Below are 24,926 nucleotides of genomic sequence, written 5' to 3' on the forward strand. Positions count from 1 at the left end.
CTTACGGCTCTGAAGAGTTTTTGAGGTTTTAATTTGGGGAACATTATTTTTGAGCTACATACTAGGTGAAAAATATATTTTTTCCCTTTTTCTCAAAAATATGTGAAGAAATACAAAGAAATCTTATTTCTGTGAGTATCTATATATATGTAAATACTGTATGCAGTTTATCATTTCAGTTTTTTTAAGTTAACCTCTCTGATTATGAAAGTCAGTGAAGCACAGAATTTAAGAATGCCTGATGGGCTACAGTTGAAGTATCTGAGAGCAAGTGATAACTTGCTAATGAAATAGCTCTTACTAAGGTACAGAGTTGAATTTTCCATGGAATATTGTTTCTGATTTGACTGAGTAAAACTGTAAAACTTCAACTGTAAACGCAAGCAGTTTTAAAGGAACAATGTGCTCTTTATGTTAGTGGCTGCATTTATTTTATAACAAACTCTCCAGCCTGCAGAATGGCTGGACAGATAGCCTTTCTAAATATCTTCTGGAAGTTCAAGATATAGAGAGGATAATTCTTCTGCTTTGGTTGAAACTTTTTGTGTTAAGTGTCTCCTTGGCAAAAAGTGAATGTGCAGGAAAAAGGTTGTGAGGTCAGGCATTCTTATTTTTCCCCTATCTTTTCTATTAACTGTCATCTTAGGTTGTTGTAAATAATGTATTGAGTGCTCAAATTGGCTGGATTTTGAAGTGCAGGAAAGCTATACTTTCCTCAAAAGTAATGTTCAGAGTAAAAAATACAATTGGTTTTTGTTCTATTTTATATAAAGAATGTTATTTTACTGCAGGAAAAAAAAAACAAACCCAAAACCAAACCCAAACCAACAAACTTTACTTCAGTTGCTTGTGATTTGTGAGTTATTAAAATCCTAGCAAAGATTTTCTGTTATGTTCTTCCCAGTTCTTTCCTGATACTTCCCTGCATTCCAGAATCTTTACCACAGGCCTGGAAAGCCCAGAGCAGAGGAATCTCTCGTTGACATCCGGAAGGTGAAAGGGACTGGGCTGGATATGCATCTTGTTTGTAAGTGGAGGGGTGTCTGAGTTATCCCATTGGTCGATCTCAGCAGCTCCACTTTATTTGCTCTCTCCCATAATATTAGGTTGATGCAAAAGTAATTGTGGTTTTTGCATTGTTGAAATTGGCCATTTGATGTTGGAATACATTCTTAAATAACTGTGGTTGTGCTATATGTCCTTTTAATGCACTTTTCTCACCCTGTGTTTTTTCACTACTGACTTACTACTTACAGTTTATTTTATGTTTACTTTAGACTATGGAAATGATGTTAGACAAAAAGCAAATCTGAGCGACTTTCTTATTTGAGTTTAAAATGGGTTGTAAAGCAGCAAAAACAACTCGCAACATCAACAATGCATTTGGCCCAGGAACTGCTAATGAATGTACAGCACAATGGTGGTTCAAGAAGTTTCACAAAGGAGACAAGAGTCTTGAAGATAAGGAGCGCGGTGGCTGGCCATCCAAAGTTGACAATGACCAACTGAGAACAATCATCAAAACTGATCCTCTTAAAACTGCGTGAGAAGTTGCTGAAGAGCTCATTGTCGACTCTTCTATGGTCCTTCGGCATTTGAAGCAAATTGGAAAGGTGAAAAAGCTCAATAAGTGGGTGCCTCATGAGCTGACTGAAAATTTAAAAAAAATCATCATTTGACGTGTTGTCTTCTCTTATTCTATGCAACAACAATGAACCAAATCTCGATTGGATTGTGACATGTGACGAAAAGTGGATTTTATACAACAACCAGCGATGACCAGCTCAGGGGCTGGATCGAGAAGAACCTCCAAAGCACTTCCCAAAGCCAAACTTGCAATAAAAAAAGTTCATGATCACTGTTTGGTGGTCTGCCAGTCTGATCCACTCCAGCTTTCTGAATCCCAGCAAAACCATAACATCTGAGAAGTAGACTCAGCAAATCAATGAAATGCACTGAAAACTGGAGCTCCTGCTGCTGGCATTAGTCAACATAAAGGGCCCAATTATTCTCCATTACAATGTCCAACCACACGTTGCACAGGCAGTGCTTCAAAAGCTCAACAAATTGGGCTACGCAATTTTGCTTCATCCACAATATTCACCTGACCTCTCATCAGCTGACTGCCACTTCTTCAAGCATCTCAACAAGCTTTCGCAGGGAAAATGCTTCCACATTCAGCAGGATGCAGAAAATGCTTTCCAAGAGTTTGTCGAATCCCGAAGCACAGATTTTTATGCTACAGGAATAAACTTATTTCTCGTTGGCAAAAAATGTGTTGATTGTAATCGTTATTATTTTGATAAATAAAGATGTGTTTGAGCCTATTTACAATTATTTAAAGTTTACATTCCAAGCCCGTGTTTACTTTTGCACCAACTTAGATTATTCTGTAGTCCCTGTACTAGGACATCCCCATTCCCAGGTACGAACCATGGCCCTGTGTTGAAACTGTTCACAAGCTTCAGGCTGACTCTTGCTGCTTGGAGGACAGTAGAAACTATTCATGCTGCAATCAATACTGTTTATATTCAAAGCTAATTAAAACTTCAAAGTAACAGCGCCCTTGTAATATATGATATCTGAGACATTCAGTATGTGCTTCATTGAAACTTTGGAAGACCCAAGCTCACTTAAAAATAGTCATTCATAAAGCTTAAAAGCTGTGCTACCTTGCAAATATCTCTGCATTTCCATATCCCAGACCATTTGGCTTTCATTTCTCTCTTTCACAGATGGTACATAACTTCTGATTTAGGTGTGAGAATTCCTCTATGCGGATGACAACTTCAGTGTTCTGATAGTGTCAGCATTTTGCACTGACATAGCGAGTAGTCAAAAAATATTATACTTCATGGAATTTGCTAAATACATATCCCATTGGCTCCAAATAGCTTCTTTATTAATTGCTTATCAGTACAGAAGTAATACAGGAGCATTTATTGCAGGAATGACTTCACAATATAGATTTATCCAAGACAAAAATAAAACTAATTAATCACATAGAGGTTGGGTTAGTATATATTCTCTTGTATTAGGAGGCATATTTTATAACTGTAGCTTGTTTTTTCATGTTAAGTCATTGATGAACTGTAAAAAAGACTTTTTTTTTGTTACAAAATAACAGGAATCTCTGCCCTGAATAGTTATGAACAAGTGGGATTTTTTTGGCTACTTTTATTTTGTTTTTTACTTGTTTCATCAACTCATTCTTGAAAAGTAAAATAGTTGTTACAGTTGCATGTGTCACTAGCTACTGATATATTATTCACTTTGAAACAAGGAAATAAATTCAACAGCAAAGTCAATTACACTGTTAAGCGGGCAGTCTTTATTTTATCAGCACTGGGCAACACTGGGGATGTTCCACCATAAGTGCTCCAATGACTGGATGCTCTTGCATTGCTTATATTCACACAATTATTGCATATTCATTATGATTTTGGAAATTTGTAACATATAATACATCTAATACTAAGAAATAATTGCATAATCATAAGGTTAGTATGGAGTTAGTTATAATTAATTAGTTTCTTACTTGAAATACATCTGTTAATTACTAGTCAAATATAAGCTAAGCACTCTGCTTCTAAACAATTTATTACTTAATCTTCTGTCTCCTTCTTGTCATGCAAAAGGATCTAAAACTTGAAAAATACCTTCTCATTTTGCAGGTGGTTAGAAAGCATTTATCATGTCAATTGATAAATGATGGGTACATCTTTTATAACTTAATCGCAGTATACAATAATTTAGCAGTTTCTCTTCATTTCCCCCCTTTCAATATACTTGAAAATTCTTCTGCAATATAGATCTACAAAATATTATGATCTTGTGTTGCAGTACAGCATAGTTATCTGTTACCTGATAGCAGTACCAAAAACAATATTGTAGCATATTGAGCATTTAATTAGAATCACAAATATAAACAACTACTTTAACTAAGTCAAATTGGGTAGCTGTGAAGTAAGCTTATACCACATTTCTTCAAAACTCCAAGGTGTATCATCTTTAGCAACTTCATGTAATACTTTATTCAAAAAAAGATTTGCAATTGCTCATATTTCAATAAGGGTCTTTAGTTTGTAACAAAATTCAACTTTGTCAAGACTATAATTACCACCAATAATGCTAACAAGTGATGTTTTGCAGTTTCAGATTCGACCTGTCCAGACATTTCTTTTAGTTCCGTTCAGGCTATAATAGTTTTCACTAGAGACTCGTGTAAAGGCCAAGTTGGAGTAAAAGCATTTGTTACTTCAGTTATACTTTTTAGAGTCACTAAGACCAACATTGAGAGAACTGTAAGGTGTTAGGTCCTACTGGTTTTGACATCTGTTTCTTATCTGGTGCTTTCTTCACTCTTGAATAGTGAACCTAGGCAGGTTGCTCTTTGATCTTGATTGCAGTAAAGGCCATCAGCAACCTCTGGAACAGTCCATTCCACTAAAGGTTGACCTGAAAAAGCTTTGACATAAACTTAATGTCTTGGCTTGAAAGAAAAGATTTAAGTTTTCCTTGGCTCGAGCCTTTACTCTAATTCTGAGCAGCACTAAAGGTAGTGATTGATTCTACTTCAAATTAGTTTCTTGACAAATTTTATTTAACTGCTGTTTGATTATATGATTCATTTTTTTTCTACCTGCCCACTTGCTTAAGGCTTGTAGGGAGTATGCAACCAGTAATCGATCTCTAATGCTTTACTGAGTTGCAGCACTACCTGTGCAACAAAATGTGGACCTCTATCAGAGGACATCACAGTGGGTACTCCAAATCAGGGTATGATTTTATTTAACAAAGCTTTAGTTACTTTTCTGGCTTTACTAGTTCAACAGGGCAATGCTTCTGCCAACCTGAGAAGGTATCTGTTAATACTAGCAAATACTGATACCCACCTTTTCTAGGTAGACTTTGGAGAAATATATTTCCTAATGTTGCCCTGGTACATTTCTTTTTATAATTGTTCCTATTTGTACCCTATTTATACTATTAAGATTGTTTTCCAGACATACTGCAAGGTATAGTTTACTGATGTTGTTTCAAGCAGACAGCCATCCAGAATCAGAGACATCACTCTCATATCTGTCTCTGTCTTTTCAGCAGCTTGTCTTGCAGTATAGTCTGCCAATTTATTTCCAATTTCCTGATCAGTGTTTCCCTTTTGATGCTCCTTGAAATGCATGGTGGCAACTTTTCTAGTAACAGCACAGCTTCCAGCAATTGGAGGATCACGTTTAATCTGTTTTCCTTGTGCTGTTAATAAACTTTGTTCTTTTCAAATGGCTTCATGGGCATGCACCACTCCAAAAGCATACTTTGAATCAGTCCAAATATTAATCTTCTCTTTGTATAACTCTAAAGCTTGTGTGAGTGCACCTTTCTGGCCAGAAGTCCTGGGAGGCAAAGGTTTAAGTTCGATTACCTTGTGGGTAGTTGTTACGGCATACCCAGCTTTGTGTACTCCTTGCTTTACAAAGCTACTTCCACCGGTGAACCGGGAGTCTTCATTGTCTTCCAGTGGCTGTTCCTTTAAATCCGGTCTTCCAAAGTAAACAGCTTCCATTGTTTCAAAGCAATCGTGGGCCACAGGCTCTGAAACAGATCCACTAAGGAAAGAGGCTGGATTGACAATGTTAATAGTGACAATATTCACATCATCTTGTTCCACCAATACCACCTGGTATTCAGGAATCTTGAGGGAGATAACAATTATTACCTTTTTGTTCCGGTACTGGTGTGACTGTATGGGAACTAATACAATCATTTTCTTTCCCGTAGTGAATTTACGAGCCTCAAGTACAACAGCTGCCACAGCTCAAAGACATCCAGGCCAGCCTTTGCTCACTTCATTTAATTGCTTAGGGAAGCAGGCTACCACTCATTTATGAGGTCTTAATTGCTATCCTAGAACACTCAAAGCAATGCATTGCTCTGAGTGTGAGTACAACCAAAATGGCTTGGTGACATCTGGGAGATCAGGGCTGGTCACAGGATCTGTGTATATGTGACGCCCGCAACTGGAGCGAGCGACCTTATATGAGTCTGTCATCTCTAGCCAATATCAAGCCAGTAAGTGGGTTGGGAAGCCAGTGGGAGATCAGAGAATCTAGGGGATGAATGAGATACCTGTTTGTATTTGTGTGCCTCTGTGAGCAAGTCAGCTGGAGGAGCTATCTACTGAGGGGATCATGAAGTTCAGACCAGCTACTGGGGAGACCATAAATTCTGAGAGTTCTTTTAAAGACTAGTCAATATATTGTGTATCCCTGTGCAACTGCAGACAAGATGATCCAAGAGCCAGCTCCTGGTTTGGCTGAGTGTCTAAGGCCAGTTACTGGAGGGATCCATAGTGTGTGTGCCTGTGCACGTATGTGTAAGTGGGGTTCTGTGGAGTGCGGCAACTCTCCAGCAACTGGCTGCAGACCTTGGGGGCTCACACGTCCAAGTGCCAGTGACCTGAGAGAACAAGAATCCAGGGCCAGCTACTGGGTAGACTCATGCCTCAGACTGGTTAGTAGAGGATCCATGGTGTGCCTGTATGTATGTGTGAAGGGATGTACTACAAGCTTCTGGTGCTTATATATACAGGTGCCAGCAAATGAGGAGACCACAGATCCAGAGGTCAGCTACTGGAGACTGAATGTTTAAGAACAGTTCTTGCAGGGATCCATATTTTATATAAATACATACAAATTTCCCACTAACTGACCTTCATCCTGAGCAGCCTGAAAGGGGAGCAGGATGAGGCCGTTGATGGTGCTGTTTCTGTTTGCATGACTGGTGAGTGTTTCTGTCTGTGTTGATCTTTGTAGCTGGCGATTTGTATATATGCAGTGCCTACATGTGTTTGTGTGTGTGCTTATTGGGAATACACACTCAACCTTGCTATTGGCTGGACCTGGGTACATGGAGCTGCAGCAGCCTTGCTTATGTGAGGTTACTGGATTTGGCAACCCCTAACGATATTTTTGCTCAAGACTAGAGAATGCTTTCTCTTTCCAGCACTCTTAGAGAGCATTCACTGTCTTCTTCATGTTCAAGGCATGATCATACAAGGCAGAATCAGCCCGGTAATATTTCAGTTGTTTTCCAAAAGTCTCTTAGGTCAGAGAGCTTTGCTGCTTGTGGCATTTAGCTGCAGACCGAAGTAAACTGAATATTACCTTATACCCTATTTGCCCTATCTTACCAATATATGTGTACATTTGGATATATTCAGAATTCAACTGGACAAGACCTTGAGCAACCTACTGTAATTTAGCCTGGCCTTGAGAGGACTGTTGATAAAGATGACTTCTATACCTCCCTTCCATCTTGTTTCATTCTGTGTTTCTATGGTCTGGTGATTCCTAGCACCAGGTTCTAATCCCACAGGTGAAGGGATTCTTTCACTGTCTTGTCAGGATCAACTTTCTCTTCAGTGGCTATAAATTACCTAGACTTGTGTTCTATAATTCCCTCTTGCACCACTCCATTATGAATACACTGAGGACAAGTGTTCTTCAGTCCAGAAAGCTGTTAGGTGATCTTTGCCTTCATGAAGGTTGTCCAAAGGTCAATCATCCTTGGGTGAATAGTCATCCTTTTGCATCAAGGGGACGTTTTGCCTGTAACAGTTGGTCTTCATGTTGACATTATAGTATAGTGCAGGCCAAGAGATTGATTTGTGGTGTAAATATAAACTGGTAGTAGCATAAGTCTTTGCAAATTTTTTGACCCTTTCAAGGACAGAGGACACTGAAATGAGTGTGCAGTTTAGTTTGGGTTTGTTGTTTGTTTTTTATGTTCTATTTTGGTGGTTTGTGTGTGTGATTTTTTGTTTGTTTATTTGTTTGTTTAGTTTAGGGGAGAGAAATCTATTACAATCTCTGATCAGCTACTTTTCCTTGAACTAAAATCTTAATAAGAATCTTAATGAGAAGTTGGAATATCATTCTTCAAATATGTAATATTGAAACAGAAGTCAAAGAAGAAATGTCATCATTTTATGTGTTTAAAAGACTCCACATTGCTCCGATACCTTGATTATTCCTAATTTTTAACCCAGAGTGGAATATTGTTCTGTTGATACTCTGAGGTTACCTCAGTAAGTGTTGTCTCTAGCAGTATCATTGACTGTCCTGGGTCTGGGTGCAATCTGATCTTAGAAGACCCTTGATTTTGAGCCAGATAGAAAGACTGTAAGCCATTTTTCTTCCAGGTTGGAAAAAAAATAGTGAGGGACTTCTGACCATAGTTCATCAAATGAGATTTATGCACAAAAAATTCTTGTGTACTTTTCTTATTTTTCTAATGCTTCCTGATATAAAATATTCACTGTGAGAAGGACAGTTCTGTTTGCTTCAGGCTGCCTATGAAATATTAATGTGCTTGAATGGCTACATACCAGTGTACAGGTATAAGCCACTTTGTTGGTACTGAGGTAGCATTCCATGTCCTCAGTGTGCTGGGCCAGACTAGTATTCTGCTTTTCTTCAGTGCAGATAGCAATGATCTGTTCAGCTGAATTTACCAACCTGTGAAATGTTCATGTGCTTGATAAAGATTACCTTGCTCACTGGTGAAAAGCTGTATAGAGAATATGCTTCCTGATAGTCATGGAAGAGCCCAGGCTGCTGAGCAAGTCTTTTCTATTTTGTCTCTTCTCCTTTCCTTTCTCACTTTCCATCTGCCTTCCCATGCCCTAATTACCTTTATTCTATTTTCACATAGATTTTCCATGCGGTAGTTGCATTATATTAATACATTAGTAAACTGGAGACTCAGACCTGATTAGAAAATAAGTTCTTTGTTGGAAAATGACCTTGTTAATTATTCCAGCATATCAAAACCAGGTTTGGGAACCCAATGGCAGAGTACTGACATAACAGAGTGCAACCCTGCACTCTCTAAAAAAGAAAAAGAAAACTCACTACAAGAAAGACATTGAGATAATGGAGAGAATTCAGAGAAGGACAACAAAGCTGTTGAAGAGTCTAGAGAACAAGTCTTATGAGGAGCAGCTGAGGGAACTGGGGCTGTGTAGCCTGGAGAAAGGAGGCTCTCTACAACTATCACTCTCTACAGCTACCTGAAAGGAGTGATAGGACAAGAGGAAATGGCGTCAAGTGGTGCCAGGGGAGGTTCAGATTGGATATTAGGAAAATTTTTTCATGGAAAGGGTTGTCAGGCATTGGAACAGGCTGCCCAGGGAAATGATGGAGTCACCTGGAGGCGGTTAGAAGACGCATAGATGAGTTTCTTAGGGACATGGTTTAGTGCCAGAGATAGGTTAACTGTTTGACTTGATGATTCTGAGGGTCTCTTCCAACCAAAATGATGCTGTGATTATAACCCCTGTGCAAGACTGTGCAATTGAGACAATAATGTGCATGGGAGAATGCCAAGTCCCTCTGCTGCCTAGGACAGCCTAGGGGAAGACTATGCCTCAAGGAGGCATAGGCCTTTCTTAGATGTCTTGCTGCTCAGTGGAGCCCTTTAAGCTGAGCTATCCTCAAGTACTGAGCTGCTCAGCATTTCTAAGGTCTGTTAGGTAATTTTAGTGGGGTTGTGCTTTGGCTGTAACCAGTACTGGCAAGTCAGCCCAGGTATTTTGCACAGCTTTTAAAGCAAGAAACTGCATTGGCTCCTCAGGAAGATCTAAGAAATATTAATATACGATCTCCTGTAGGAGTATAGGAGACATAATTTCAGGGACACTGAAGAAACCTGAGGTCTTGATAAACTTGAACACTTGATCCTGGTTGCTTTCGGATGAGTCTAGTCTTTCTGCTGATAAATGTGGAGTGAATCCTCAGGAGCACTAATAGGGGCAGCAAAATCAGCACTGCATTGGGTTTTGGGTTTTTCTGTTTGGGTTTTTGGGGGTTTTCCTTAAATGGTTGTGGTTTAACCCCAGTCCCCTATCACCAGCCAGCAACTAGAACCATGTGCTGCTTGCTCACCCCTTTCCCACATCTGGTGGGATGGGGAGGAGAATCAGGAAACAAAAGTCAAAATTCATGAGTTGGGATAAGAACAGTTTAATGGAACAGTGAAAAGGGAAACTAAACTAAACAAAAAAACCTCAAAACCACAAACGAACAAAAAAACCCAATAGCAATAACAATAATGAAAGAACATAGAAAGCTAGGGATTCACAACACAATCTCTCACTATGTGGCAACACGGATGTGTGGCTTGTTTTCCAAGTAACTGTTCCTTTGACAACAGTTCAGCTCATGCCGAAACCTGCCCCCTGTCTGGGACAGCAGCTCCTGGTTGAAACAGCAGCACCGAATTGTGATCTCCCAAATAACATCCTGGCCTACCACACTCCTCAACAGTGAGACTTAGTGCCTCGCCCCCTTACAGCCAGCCCCCAGTTTTAGATGGACCATTACCTTATATAGTATTGAATACCCCTTTAGCTAGTTTTGGATCGGCTGTCCTGGCTGTGTTGTACCCTCAGCTTTCTGTGGAAAGATAACTCTATCTTGGTCGACGAAGCACATAAACAAAGCAACAAGATAGAAAAATGAAAATGACAATAAACAAACAAGAGATTGACCTTCCAGAATTTAAGAAAAAGAAGTTAATTTGTATAGTATGTATCAACACATGTAAATACCTATTTGATGGAGTTGTTGTCTTCCCCTATGTCCTTACTATAAATTAAATGTGAACAGAAAAGTGCACATGCTTGCATGCTAGTAACTTCCAGGGTAGTCTCAGATCTTGACGTTCACTTCTGGAGAATACTATGCGTATAGCTTGTGCTTTGTACCCGAGCAGAGAATAACATCTCTAAGAGCAGTCAAGCCTGGTACCTGCCTCCAGTGGTAGATTTAATAACAAAGGAAATGCAGATAGTTGTTGGGATAAGTTAGGTCTGTGAAGTTCTGCATGTACACTACTCATGAGCAGTATGTTGCAAGAGACTACTTAATACCAATCTGATAAAACTGAGACTTGTACACAGGCTTGCAGCCTAATGCCCAACTCCAGAACAAAGTGAATCCATTGCAGGATCCAACTGGGTCATCATCCTCAGCTCCCACAGAAAATTGGTTCCAGAGCTGGAAACAAAAATATCTTGGCCTTGTGTCCACATTTACACCTATAAACAAAATGGTCAACCATGATCCTCAGGAGACTGGCATGCATTTATATAACTTATCTGTCTGTCCCACCCTTTCCTTTCTAAAAGAGAATGGCCTTATCTGTACTGCTCATTATGACAACTCTGCTCCACATTGTCAGTGTGTTTACAGTTTGACTGGGAAAGTTTTTTGTCTGTCCAGAATATTGCCAAGCAACTTGCTAATCATGACTTAGCTTGATTATGTGCCCAGTGCCTCTGCTCCTGTCTTGGCCCTGCTTAATTTGTTAGCATGAACGTAGCCTGTCATATTTAATCTCAAAACATGAATTTATATTCTGTTTGTAAGCCCTTTACAGGATATATTTTGTGGTTTGGTTTCCTGTGTTTGTTTTTGTGTTGTTTTGTGGGTTTCTTTTGTTTGTTTGTTTGGTTGTTTTTGTTTTTGCAGGTTTTTTTGTTTGTTCATTCGTGTGGGGATTTTTGTTTGTTTGGTTTTGTTTGTTTTTGGTTTTGTTTTTGTTTTGTTTTGTTTTTTTCGGGAGGCAGTCTTGTGAAGGACAGATAAGATTTTAGCCTGACTTTTTTTTTTTTTTTTTTTTTTAATATATATATATATATGTATATATATATAAAACCAGAAATACTTCTGGATACAACTGGAGAAACATCAGAGATTGGCTGGACCACCCACCCTTCTAATGGGGTAAGCATTTCTCTTGTCCTCTTGATTGCGCCTCTGCTGGGAAGACATGCATGCAACTGATGAAGAAAGGGAAACTGTAACCAATGAGACTTTTAAAATGCATTTTGTACATGTAACAATTTGAACATGGTATGTCATGCAAAGCCAGAATGTTAAAGAGAAGGATACTGTGTGGGATACTATTGCCACCTCCTTATGCTTTTCTACCTTCCACTCATTAGGTCTCCAGCCATCCCTTCACACAGACTAGACTAGACTAGACTAGACTAGACTAGACTAGACTAGAACAGAATAGAAGTAGAATAATTTCAGTTGGAAGGCACCTACAACGATCATCTAGTCCAACTGCCTGACCACTTCAGGGCTCACCCAAAGTTAAAGTGTATTATTAAGGGCATTGTCCAAATGTCTCTTACACACTGACATGCATGGAGTATCGACTGATCCAGGAAGCCTGTTTGAGTGTTTGACCTCCCTCTCAGTAAAGTAATGTTTCCTGATGTCAATTCTGATGTCTATTCTGAACAGGTCTCTTCTCACTCCCTAACAGCCTGTAGCCCTCCATCCCGGCACTCCAATTGTGTGACTCATTTCACCAAGTCTCACTAATACCAGCAATATCACGGCTCTGGGAACTGACCAATGCTTCCAGTTCATCCTTTCTGTTTTTCATGCTGTATACCTTGGTGTACAAGCATTTCAGATATGCTTCTGAGCCCTCCATGCTCTCAGGAGCAGCATAAGTGTTCCCACTAGCATTGCCACCCTCAGGTGATGTCATGCCAACCTTTGGCTTACCTTCAGCTCTCCTGTTGGTATCCCCTTCCCCCATCAATTCTAGATTTAAACTCTCTCAATTAGTCCTGCCAGCTTATGAGCAAAGATGCAATTCCCTCACTGGGACAGGTGGATCCTATCAGGCCCCAGCATACCTTGTGCGTTGAAGACTCTTCCATGGTTATAAAACCAACGTTTTGGTGGAGGCATCAGTCCTGAAGCCAGGTATTGATGTCTTGGGATCACCTGTTTCTTCCAAAGTCTTTCCCCATTACTGGGAAGATTGAGGAAAACACTACCTGTGCTCCTGAATTTTTTAGCATTCTTCCCAGGGCCCTGACATCTCTTTTGATCAACCTTAGACTTTTTGTTGCAACATCATCAGTACCCACCTGAAAGGGCTAAAGTGGATAATAGTCTGAAAGCTGTCTGGTGACATCACTCATCAGAGCCACAGGGAGGCATCAAACTACCCTGAAAAGAGGGTCAAGTCTGCAAACGGGTGCTTCCGTTTTGCACAGAATGGAATCACCGATGACCATAACTTGCTGCTTTTTCTTCTTGGCACTGGTCTTAATGCAGGTCTTGTTGAGAGGAGTTAGTTGATCTGACCTTGGCAAGAGTGCTTGCACTGGTTCCTCCTCTTCTATTTCATTATGCCTTTCATCTCTCATACCCAGGGCCTTGTACCTATTCTGTAAAGCTAGTTGAGAGGGTAAGGAGGGGTTTCTCTTACAGCTTCATGCAGTAGCCTGCTTCAACCTCTCCCTGTCCCTCCCTTGTGTGTTCCTGCTGGCACAAATCAGATCCTGGACTTGCCCTCATAGTGGCCATCCTGATTTGGCTTGTGTGCATTGGCGATGACAGAGCACAAGTCCAACTGTGGTGAAGTTAGATAGGAGGGACTTCTGCTTTAATGTTTTATCCAAAGAACAGGGTCTTGTTTCTCTGCCTCATTTGTTTGTGTTGTGCATCTTGTCTCTGGAGATAAGAGAGGGGGAAACAGGAGGGAAGAAAGTGTGACTCTCTGATTTTAAGATTCTCAATACCATGTGACAGATTTGCATGAATTACATTTTCTGTCACAACAGTTCTTAGTTGCAGGCTTCAACAGCTCTTCTTTACAGGGTCATATTTGTCATGTCTAGAGCCCTATGCTGCATGTGCCATCAGCAGGTTCAATTCTTGACAAGGAGAAGGGAGGAGAAGAAGAAGGCCTGTCCTATATTTTTGGTGCAGTTGAAGACTGAATCCATTTTTTTTTTTTAACTATTTCTTCTTCCTTTTTTCTCCCGTATATCCATTGTAGTGGGATGAGGTAAGTGTACTGGATGACAAGAAACGTCTGATCCGAACCTTTGATGTCTGTAACGTGGCTGAACCAGGTCAGAATAACTGGTTGCGCACTCACTTCATAGAGCGACGTGGAGCCCACCGAGTCCATGTCCGCCTCCGTTTCTCAGTGAGAGACTGTGCCAGCATGCGCATTGTAGCTTCTTCTTGCAAGGAGACTTTCACACTCTACTACCACCAGTCGGAGGCTGACTTAGCCTCTCAGGAATTGCCAGAGTGGCGTGAGGGCCCCTGGACCAAAGTGGACACTATTGCGGCTGATGAAAGCTTTTCCCAGGTGGACAGCACTGGGAAGGTGGTGAAGATGAATGTTAAAGTACGTAGCTTTGGGCCACTAACCAAGCATGGCTTCTACCTGGCCTTCCAGGACTCAGGAGCCTGCATGTCCCTGGTGGCAGTTCAAGTCTTTTTCTACAAGTGCCCAGCTGTTGTGAAAGGATTTGCCTCCTTCCCTGAAACTTTTGCTGGAGGGGAGAGAACCTCGTTGGTGGAGTCACCAGGGATATGTGTACCAAACGCTGAAGAGGCAAGCACGACTGGATCTTCAGGTGTTCGGCTGCACTGTAATGGAGAAGGGGAGTGGATGGTGGCCATTGGACGATGCGTCTGCAAGGCTGGTTACCAGCCTATTGATGATGAACGAGTCTGCCAAGGTGAGAGACCTTTTTTCCCCACCTCTTAGGCAGACACTTCTTTGTTGGTGTTAGTAGTATTTGACATTTGCCAAAAGTTCACAGAGCTAGGATATTAAATAATTTTTCACAGAGAACGCTGATTGCAGCCTTTTCTGATACTTTTAGTGCCCCAGACTGCAGCTGGAGTGACTACTTCTTGGTGCTGAGAACATCGTTGGAAACCACACTCAGGCCTTAGTTCAAGCTGCCACCACAGACAGCCTGTTGTGCTACATATACAAAATTATCAGGACTTGTAACTAGCCAGCTCTAACATAGTTCCACTACTTTCCCAAGGGGCAAGAGCATTAAAGGAGAGACGCCACATGGAGCAAAGCTGAGCTCGGAGCTAATACACTCTACCATCCTAACTTGTTTTGGCCCTTTTGCTGGTGCTGTTGGAACTAGTCATAAAAAAAAGAAAGGGGAAAAGGCAGCAACCAGGGAACATATAGCAGGGTTCTATGAGGCTGACTTGGGAAGAAAAAACAGTTATAATGGCATTATCATTACCTCTAATGTGCTCTCTGCCCTGGGGTTCATGGTATTTTCTGTGAAATACTTGTATTTAAGTATATAAGTATTATTACGTGTCACTCAGTAATGACATTGGGCCAAAATCTGGCCAAGCGTGAACACCCAGTCTAATGTCATGACTGTCTTCCTTTGTCAAGCTGGAGACAGTCCATTAGACCAAACTGCTTATGTTGGTTATATAATTTTCTTTACAATATTCTTCTGGTACTTTGTTGGTTTTAATCCACATCTACTCAAAATCTATCATCAGTGTAAAATGTTGCTGCACCACATGTAGTACTCTAAAAAATTAAATGTAATGTGGAACACAGTTTTGTCTGCAGACACAGTTTTAAGATTGGATTGTAATTTATTCAAATAAGAGTTTGACGGGGACATTGAGAGTACAAATATTCTGATTAACACCAAGTGCAATGTGGATAGTTAATGGTTGTCAATGTTACTTTAAATTCCTGTTTCATGAAGTGATTGGGGTAATGCAAAATAACTTTATTAAAACAGAGTTCATTGTGCTGAAGGTGTATAAAACAATCAATAAAGGTAAGTGATTTTTATTTGTTTGAGCTTTGAGAATGATTAAAATGTGTGTGCCTTTTTATCCTGCTCTTTTCTGAGAGAAGTGTAACTACATCCATATAGTGCTGCTACTGAGACAGAAAGCTCAGACAGTCATAAAGCAGCTCTATAAGGCATTAGCTTTGCTGTGTGCATCAGTAGCACGATTACTTCAGTATCCAGGTAAAGTGCCAGTCAAGAATTCAGTATCAAATAATAGTCTTAAGCACTCAAAAATGTGGAAATTAGGCTTGACAAATAAAAATAGGGATTAAAAAAAAAAATGTTTTTTTTGAAGTGTTCAATGAAAGCTTATACTCCCTTGCAGCCCCATTATCACGGAAACTGTACATATATGAAAATGGTAAATATTTTAAAGAATAAATGAAATTATGGAAGTCTATCAAACTACAAAACACTGCTCCCATCATTTACTTGCTGATATTCCATAAGCAGCTTACAGTAGCCAAACACAACCATATGAAGTGAAGCTGGTGAAGGGTCTAGAAACAAGTCGTATGAGGAGCAGCTGAGGGAACTGGCACTGCTTAGCCTGGAGAAGGGAGGCTGAAGAGATACCTTATTGCTCTCTACAACTATCTGAAAGGAGGTTATAGCATGGAGGGTTTTAGTCTCTTCTCCCAAGTAGCAAGTGATAGGATGATAGAAGATGGCTTCAAGTGGTGCCAGGGGGGGTTCATATGGGATATTAGGAAATTTTTTTCATGGAAAGGGTTGTCAGGCATTGAAACAGGCTGCCCAGGGAAGTGATGGAGTCACCATCCATGGAGGTGTTTAAAAGATGTGTAGGTGAGGTTTGTAGGGACATGGTTTATTGCCAGTGTTTGACTCAGTGATCTTGAGGGTCTATTCCAACAAAATGATTCTGTGATTCTGCCCACAAGCTTTCTCATCCTATTTTCTCAGTATGTCTTGCTGAGGAGGGGGAGTAAGAGAGTGGCTGGGTGAGCTTTCGGCTGTTTGCCAAGGTTAATCCACCACATGGCTTCTCCTTTCTTCTTTCGCTGGATGTTTCTGAGAGTATTGAGGAAGCAAAAGATCTGCCTTCTCTTCTGTAGGAGCTGTAATTGGCTCTTCCTCTGTAGGATGCAAGTATGTACAAAGAAGTCAGATGGAGAAGAGGATTCTATAAAATTGCCTATGACCTGTGGCTCTATGTAGTCCCTTCTGATTGCATGATGAATCACATCTGTTTTATTGATAACTGCAGAAGCCAGTAACTGTGCACACAGCTGTTTGAGGGCTCATTTGGGAAGAATATTGCATGATTATTTTTGTGTTATTAAAAGATGTCCTACTTTACCAGCCCGCATAAACTTTTTTCAGTATGTGAGGCTAAGGAAATGTTAAGATTTATGTTAAAGCATAAGCCTCAGTAGTCTGCTAAAAGTATGCATATACTATTAGTGAAAATAGAAGAAAATACACAATAAGCTCATCTCAAATTTTAATGGCTTAAAAGTTGCTTCCTTTAAAACCATATGATAAGTTACATTGCAGGGACCTGTGCAAGTCATCTGCTCCGACCCCGTGCTCAAAGCAGGACCAAAAATTGGGTTAGGTCACTCAAGGCCTATTCTAGTCTAGTTTTCATTATTCATAAAGTTGAAGATTTCACAATGTCCCTGGGTAACTGTTCCAATGTTTGATGACTCCCATGATTAAATTTATTTTTCCTATATAGAAGATTGTAGTTACATGTAATAAGATATTATTACAGCTTGTGTCCTCCCATGTTCTTCCACTTTGTGCCTACACCTCTTTATTATCCCCCCATTTCGTGGCTGCCGTAAGTTCCACCCCCCCACAGCCTTATCTTCGGTGTATTTTTCTGCTCCTGAGTAAGAGCTTTAACTTAAAGGTAAACTCACTGTTGATAATAATGTTTGGTGTCTTGTGCTAGGTTACATATTTTTTTTCCTTACATTTTGCTCCTTTCACCAGCTTCTCCAGCCTTATGCTGCTACATGCACAAACATTTTTGTGCTTTTCAAGTAGTTTGCTTTTTTTTCTATATCTAGCTAATCATAGGTTTATTTCTTGGTGGAGTGGGGGGGGAAGGAGTGTTTTATCTAAGAGTTACCTAGATTTTATTTTCTACTGTGTCTTCTGCATGCTGATTGTGCCATCTTTCTTGCATTATAACAGCAATGTCTCAATTGTATTTCTACAATATGATCAATTATTAAATCCTTTCCATCATCCTACCCTCTGTAACTGCCGAACTCTGTCCCTCTTTGCAGTTGATTCAGCTCGGGGCTTACTCTAGCAGTGCATCCCATTATCTAGTTAAAGCAAGTGGCATAGTCCATACTGCATGCTGATCTTGCTTTGCCTAGAGTAATTCTCATTTGAGCTTTGCATAGCTCTGCACATCCAGTTTTCCCTAGGCCTCAAATTCGGCTATGTCCATTTATCCCTCCAAGTTTGAGTCCAATGACTGCTTTGACACTCTCTTCATTTTCAATACTTTTATGTCTAGTAATCATTCTTGCTGCCCCACAGTACACCTGGGAGCAGAACTCCCATATGAGAAACACATTGCTTGTCTCAGTCAAGAAGAGAGCAATTATGCTGCTCTAAATGTCTTCCTATGTCTCAGCTCAGTTCCAGATCATACCTGGGTACAAAATGTCAGAGTGTCACTTCTATCACATTCCCTGAGAACACTGCTGGGAGTACCTAAAGCTCTGTTGAAGTTTCCAGCTGCCCTTCGTGGTCCTTCTCCCCTTGCTGTATTTTGTTTTGCTTGGAATGTTTTTTCTCTGCCCTTGCTGTCCAAGTGAGCTTTTTGGTGACTTTTTCTCTCTCAACTTCTTTGGTTCTTGGTCTGTCCCCTCCTCATTTTCATTTTCTTCACACACAGCCCCCACTCTACATTCCATTATTCCAGCACTTTTCTATGCCAGTTTTGATATTTGTTATTGTTACATGTCTGTCAGAAATTGTTCCTCTGCCCTCCCAAGTGGAACTTGTCTCCAGTGAGCAGTCGGGTCAATGCAGGCAACACAAGGGCGAGTATTTTAGGGGGGAGCTGAGGAAAACTGGGTCAGTGTCTTTGAGATGAGATGTACCCAGCTGTTGTGGCATTCTTACACTGTGTCAAGATATGAAAAGTGACTGAGAAAACCTGAGAGAAAAGCGTTTGCACAATCTGAACTCTGCTTTCTCCTTTCTTAGTAACCTTGACTTGATGGAAAGTGGCAACTTGCTTTGCCCCGTGAGGTGCTAGCTTTGCAATCCTCTGTTCTTGCATTGGATATTGTGAATAAATGAGAACTAAATCTGTGTTTTCTTGGAAAGTACTGGTGCCTGAGGGATGATCAAGTCATACTATCCCCAGTGACAAGGCCTGTGGTTTAACTGGTGTTTACAGAATCATAGAATGTCCTGAGTTGGAAGGGACCCACGAGGATCATCAATTCCAACTCATGTCCCTGCAAATGACAATTCCACAGTTCACACCGTGTGTCTGAGGACATTGTCCAGTGTCTTCTTGAATACTTTCAGGCTTGGGGCTGTGACTACCTCCCTGGGGATCCTGTTTCAGTGCTTCACCACCCTCTGGGTGAAGAACCTTTTACTAATGTCTAACCTAAACCTCTGCTGGCACATCTTCCTGCCATTCTCTTGGCTTCTGTCATTGGTTGCCGAAGAGAAGAGATCAGCACCTGCCCCTCCTCCTCTCCTTGTAAGGAAGCTGTAGACTGTTAGGAGATCTCCCCTTAGTCTCCTCATCTCAAGGCTGAACAAACCAAGTGACTTTAGTCACTCCTCATACGGCTTCTTCTCCAAACCCTTCACCAACTTTGTAGACCTCTTCTGGACACTCTCCAGTAGCTTAATATAATTTTTATACTGTGGTGCCCAGAACGGCACACAGTACTCCAGGGAGGCCACACCAGTGCAGAGTAGACCGGGACAATCAGCTCCCTTGTCTGGCTGACAATGCTGTGCTTGATGCACCCCAGGATATGGTTGGCCCTCTTGGCTGCCAGGGCACACTGCTGGCTCATGTTCAACTTGCCATCGACCAGAACCCCCAGATCTCTTTCTGCAGAACTGCTCCCAAGTCTGTATGTACAGCAAGGGTTGCCATGTCCCAGGTGCAATTTTAGGCACTTGCTGTTGTTAAACTTCCTGCAGTTGGTGGTTGCCCATTTCTCCAGTTGATTCAGATCCCTCTACAGGTCCTCTCTGCCCTTGAGAGTGTCAACAGCTCCTCCCAATTTTGTGTCATCAGCAGACTTACTAAGTATTCCCTCTAGTCTTATGTCCAAGTCATTTATAAAGACATTGAAGAGTGCTGGCCCTAAGATGGATCCCTGCAAAACCCAGTTATGGACTGGTTGCCAGCCTGACATATCCCCATTCACTAGAACCCTCTGAGCCTGGCCCATCAGCCAACTGCTCACCCACTGCATTATGTGTTTATCCAGCTGTATGCTGGACATCTTGTTCAGGAGGATACTGTGAGAGACAGTATCAAAGGCTTTACTGAAATCCAAAAAGATCACATCGGCAGGCCTCCTTTGGTCCACTAGGTGGATAACCTTCTCGTAGAACAAAATTAAAGCAGTAAGCAGTTAAGCAGTTAGAAGGGAATGTAAGGTACATGAAAACTGAAAAATCTCATAGTGAGAGATGGAATCTGTCTGTGTGTGGAAAGACAATCCTAGGCTAACTTTAACTGCTGGAATAAAAGGAAGTGTCTTTTGCCTATTCTTCTTGCCCTCTGTGGGCTGAAGTCCTGAGTGCAGTGAGGTAGCATATCTTAGGGAATTTTGGAAAGAATAAAAGTACTCATGGATGTAAGAAGTTCCTTGACTAGATGCAGAGGCAGGGTCAGGGCTTAGGTGGAAGCAGAATGCATGTGATAGCTGTATGGCCTGTGAAGGCCATTCTTTAGCTACATGGAGGTCAGTGAGTGTCTAATGTAGGCAGTCCAGCCTTATTTGCCAAAATTGCAAATGTTAAATATAAGTTACTATTAATTTTAGGTCATAGTCTTTTTTTTTTTTTTTTTTTTTTTTAAGGTGAGCTTTTAATTAGGAAGGTGGAGGAGATGTGAGTCATGTTTAATCACTGCAAACTGGCTTTGCTTGTGGTATGCTGTATGATTTCATTTTGCTATTCTTCTTCTGGAAGTAGAAAAACCCAAGGGCAGGAAGACTGTTTCAAAGCATGATCCTTTGACCGTATCTGCCATGCCTCCTAGAAATACCAGTATGAGTTTATAGGTTTATGCAGTCATTTTTTTTTCTCTAGACAATACAAAAACAATCACTGCAGAGAGATCTTTCCTCCTAAGTTGCTCTGGATTCCACTCCGTAGTTCTTTAGCTGTAATTTCTGTTGTCTGAGTTGAACTGGGCAGGTGAGTCTCTTCCTTATTGCTTTTCTTTACACTTTTTTCAGTCTCCTTTAAACTCTTTTCTTTGGTTTCTCCCTCAGGGGAACTTCTGAACATCTGAAATGACATGTAGCCTAATGTAAAGAACTTCCCATTCATTGTTCCCTGTCCACCCACAATCCTGTTGCTATCCTCTTTGCATCCTTCCTTGAAGTATTTGAGTACATTCTTGAGGTGCCTGGAAGCCTTCTCTTCTGCAGGCTGAACGGTCCCTGGTGTCTCAGGCTCTCCTCCTAAGAGAAATGCTCTAGTGTCTTAATCATCTTTGTGGCCCTTTGCTGGATTCTTTCCAGTATGTCCATGACTCTCTTGAACCGGAGAGCCCAGAACTGGACACATTACTCCAAGCGTGGCCCATACTATGTTCTCCAGGAGGATATTATGAGAGACAATGTTGAAAGCCTTACTTGAAGTCAAAGTAGTTACTATCTACTGCTCTTGCCTCATCTACCAAGCCAGTAATTTCATCATAGAAGATTGGTCAAGCCTGAGTTCCCCTTTGAGAATCCATGCTGGCTACTCACAGTTGTCTTCTTGTCCTTCATGTGTGTGGAGGAGGTTTCCAGGACTCGTTTCTCTGCCATCTTCCCAGGGATCAAGGTGAGGCTGAGCTGTCTCCATTTCCCTGTGTCCTCTTTTTTGCCCTTCTTGGAGGAAGGAGTGACATCAGTTTTCCTACAGTCCTCAGGCACCTCTTACAGTCTCCACAGTCGTTTAAAGATTATCAAAGGTGGCCTCAGAATGGCATCAGGCAGCTCCCTCATGGGCATATCCTATCAGGGCCCATAGAATTATGTAGGTCCAGTTTGCTTAAATATTCTTTCACCTGATCTTGCACCAGGAGGAAGATCTTCCTTGTTCCAGACTTCCTCTTGGTCTTGCTAGTCAAGACTGATGTGAAGAAAATGTCCCTTACCAATTGCACCACCCAGCAGTGGGCCCACATTTTCTTTAGTCTTCCTTTAGTCACTTATGTACTTAGAGAAGCCCTTCTTGTTTTTGACATCCCTTACCAGTTTGTTTCCAGGTAGGCTCTGGCTTTCCTAACCATGTCTCTGCAGGCTTGGACAGTGCCTTCATGTTTCTCCTGGGTTACCTGTCTCTGCTTCCACTTTCTGTGTACTTCCTTTTTATGTCTGAGTTTAGCTGGAAGCATCCTGTTCAAACCTTCTTCCCTGCAGGGCCTTAGCGCATGGGACTGCTCCAAGCAGATCCCCAAACAGGTCTGATCTGTTCTCCTGAAGTCCAGGGCTGAGAGTTTTCTTTTTACCCTGCTCACTCCTCTCAGGATCTTGAACTCCATTATGTCATGGTCACTGCAGGCAAGGTTGCTGTCAGCCTTCACATTGCCAGTGAGCCCTCCCTAATTTGTGAGGATGAGGTCCATCAGGGCACCTCCCTCATTGCCTCCTGTATTGCTTGGGTCAGGAGGTAGTCACTAATGCTTTCCAGGAGCTTCCTGGATTGCTTATGCCCCACTGTCCTGCCCCTCCAGCAGACATTAGGGTGGTTGAAGTCCCCCTTGAGGATCAGTGCCTCCAAACATGAGGCTGTTTCCAGCTGTCAGCTCTCAACTCTATTCAGTTTTTCACATGTAAGCATCCAAGGCCATCTGAGACACCCTGGTATAGCCAAGACATCTACTCAGGACTTGCAGAAATGACACAGGAACAGCAGAAGACTCAGCACCTAATGGAGTGCTGGGTGGCTGAAAACTGATGGCGCGTATTAATAATGCCATCTGGATAACGGAGAGAATGGAAACCAGGAGCAACTGAATTTTTCCTTGGGTCTTTGCTTTAGTGTGAGCTGAATTGCTCATTAGGTTGGCGATTGACATGTACTGTTATACTAGTCTGCTCTCTTGATTTTTTCTTACACAGAACCTTAAGATTCTTTCTCTCTGTCATGTGGTAACTTAACTTTTGTTTGTTTGTTTGTTTTTTAATAGAAAACAAATTACCCATCACAGCCTGTGTTTTGTACTTGAGTCATCTTGTAAAAATGACACATCTTTATAGAGACTTTAACTCACTGTTTGTATCCCACTTTCATCTATTTCTTTGGGTCACTGAGGAATATGTTAGCCAAAATGGCATAAATTCCACCTCTTCTCCCAAAAGGGAGGAAGCATGTGAGGACAGAGAAGTATTACTGAAATTTGTTTTCTTGCTGCAGTAGAATTTTATTTGTCCAGTTTACTCAGATGTAGTGTAGTGCTTATAAATGAGCCTATGTGCCCGCTTTACATTCTGCTTATGTTAAAGATGGGATAAGGCATTCAGTCTGCTACTTTGCTCTCAATGGCAAAATCTCTTCAGAAACAGGCCATTAGGCGCTTTTTTTTTTTTTTTAAATAATGCTGCTGCTTGTGTTGGAAGTCTTTCTCAGAAGCCTGTTGCTTCAGTTGGTGGAAACATTCTTCTTATTTAAACCCATAATTTGCTGTAAAGTCACCTGTTTTCATGCTGACAGTGCTCTTCAGCATAAACAAACAGTTTTTCATTCACTGACTTTTACTGTTCTGGGATTACATTCAAGAATAGATGCTGCCTCAACGAGTTAGAAGGAGAACAGAAACCACCTAAGTGTGACAGCACAAAAAGCATAGCACATTGGGCAGTGCTATGGGAGTCAGCAGTAACCTGCCTTTGCAAGTGGTGCAAGCATATAAAGGAAAGCAGGGTGCATTGATGAAGAAATTAGATTTTGTGAGGCAAATATGGGAAAATAGCTGTATGCAATTGATCTCTAGCATTTGTTAAGATTACCTTTTCCAAATCACTGTCTCTATAGTATTGTACTACATTTGTGGTATAAGTAAATAACATTGTTATCCATTAGCAGATGCCATGTCCCTATACAAAGGTTTGCATTTTTGTTGTGTTGCGTGGTTATTTGGTTTCTACAAGCAGCTGTTGACTGCATCTGGTCACTTGGAGTGACTGTCCACAGCACTAATTAAATCTTGCATAGCCTTTTATGCAATACACTTGCTCTGCCTTGCATAAACTGCCTTTCTTTACTGACGTAGTAGTGCTGCTGGGATGTTCATTCCATTACGTAAAACCTACAACCTTGCACTTTTGCTTAATACCTTTGTCGAGCTCATCAGCAGTGTGCGAACCCTGCACACTTCATCCCTGTATCCCCAGGCTCAACAGCAAGTTGCCGTTAGACTTCAAAGCACCATGTAAAATTAAAGGTTTATTTTTAACACAATCATGTTTATTTTAAAATAAATGTTATTTACTAAATTTCAGACTTCCTTCTTCATTCACGGTTTTGTTTAGCTTTCCGTATGATCTGCAGTTTAGCTAGAAGTGAATATACCTGAATTCTCTTAGCACTGCCCTTGCAGGGTAAATATGGTTTTGTACTGCAAAGCTAAAGTGTGTATCCTCTACAGATTTCCTTTTAGCATCACACAGACTTCAGGCATTATCATTATCTGTTCATTTTCACTATTATGACTAGAAGCGGTCATTGTTCCATTTCATGTCAGACTCTAGTACTGGATTAAAAAAAAAGAACTGTTCTCCAGAGTCTACCTTGAGAAGTGGAATGAATGTGGCATTAATTCTAAGCCTTGCCAAAAGCTTGAGAAGTGTTTTGATGTGAGAAAAAAATGGATGAGATAAAAAGACTTGTAAGAAAATAAAAATGTTCACATTCAGTTCAACATTCTCAAATTTGAAATAAATAAAGGAAGATCCCTGAAATTGATAAGTTTTGGTTGAATGACTATGCAGTGAGGCGGATGAAAACTTCACATTCATAATGCTCATAGTTTCAGTACAGATACATTTGT

At 41.0% G+C, this 24,926-nt stretch overlaps 1 protein-coding gene across 2 annotated transcripts in view; it reads left to right on the forward strand.

Moving 5' to 3' along the window:
• The window catches only part of LOC309442760 (ephrin type-B receptor 5), a 67,062-nt gene that overhangs the window by 18,837 nt on the left and 23,299 nt on the right, over positions 1-24,926 (forward strand). For both annotated transcript variants that reach the window (XM_082058934.1, XM_082058935.1), the window contains exons 3-4: positions 11,722-11,786; positions 13,873-14,569. In XM_082058934.1, coding sequence (XP_081915060.1) covers positions 11,722-11,786; positions 13,873-14,569 — 762 coding nt within the window. The remainder of the gene's footprint in view (positions 1-11,721; positions 11,787-13,872; positions 14,570-24,926) is intronic.

The sequence above is a fragment of the Streptopelia decaocto genome (genome assembly GCF_964273445.1).
Source record: "Streptopelia decaocto genome assembly, chromosome: 1".
NCBI lineage: Eukaryota > Metazoa > Chordata > Aves > Columbiformes > Columbidae > Streptopelia > Streptopelia decaocto.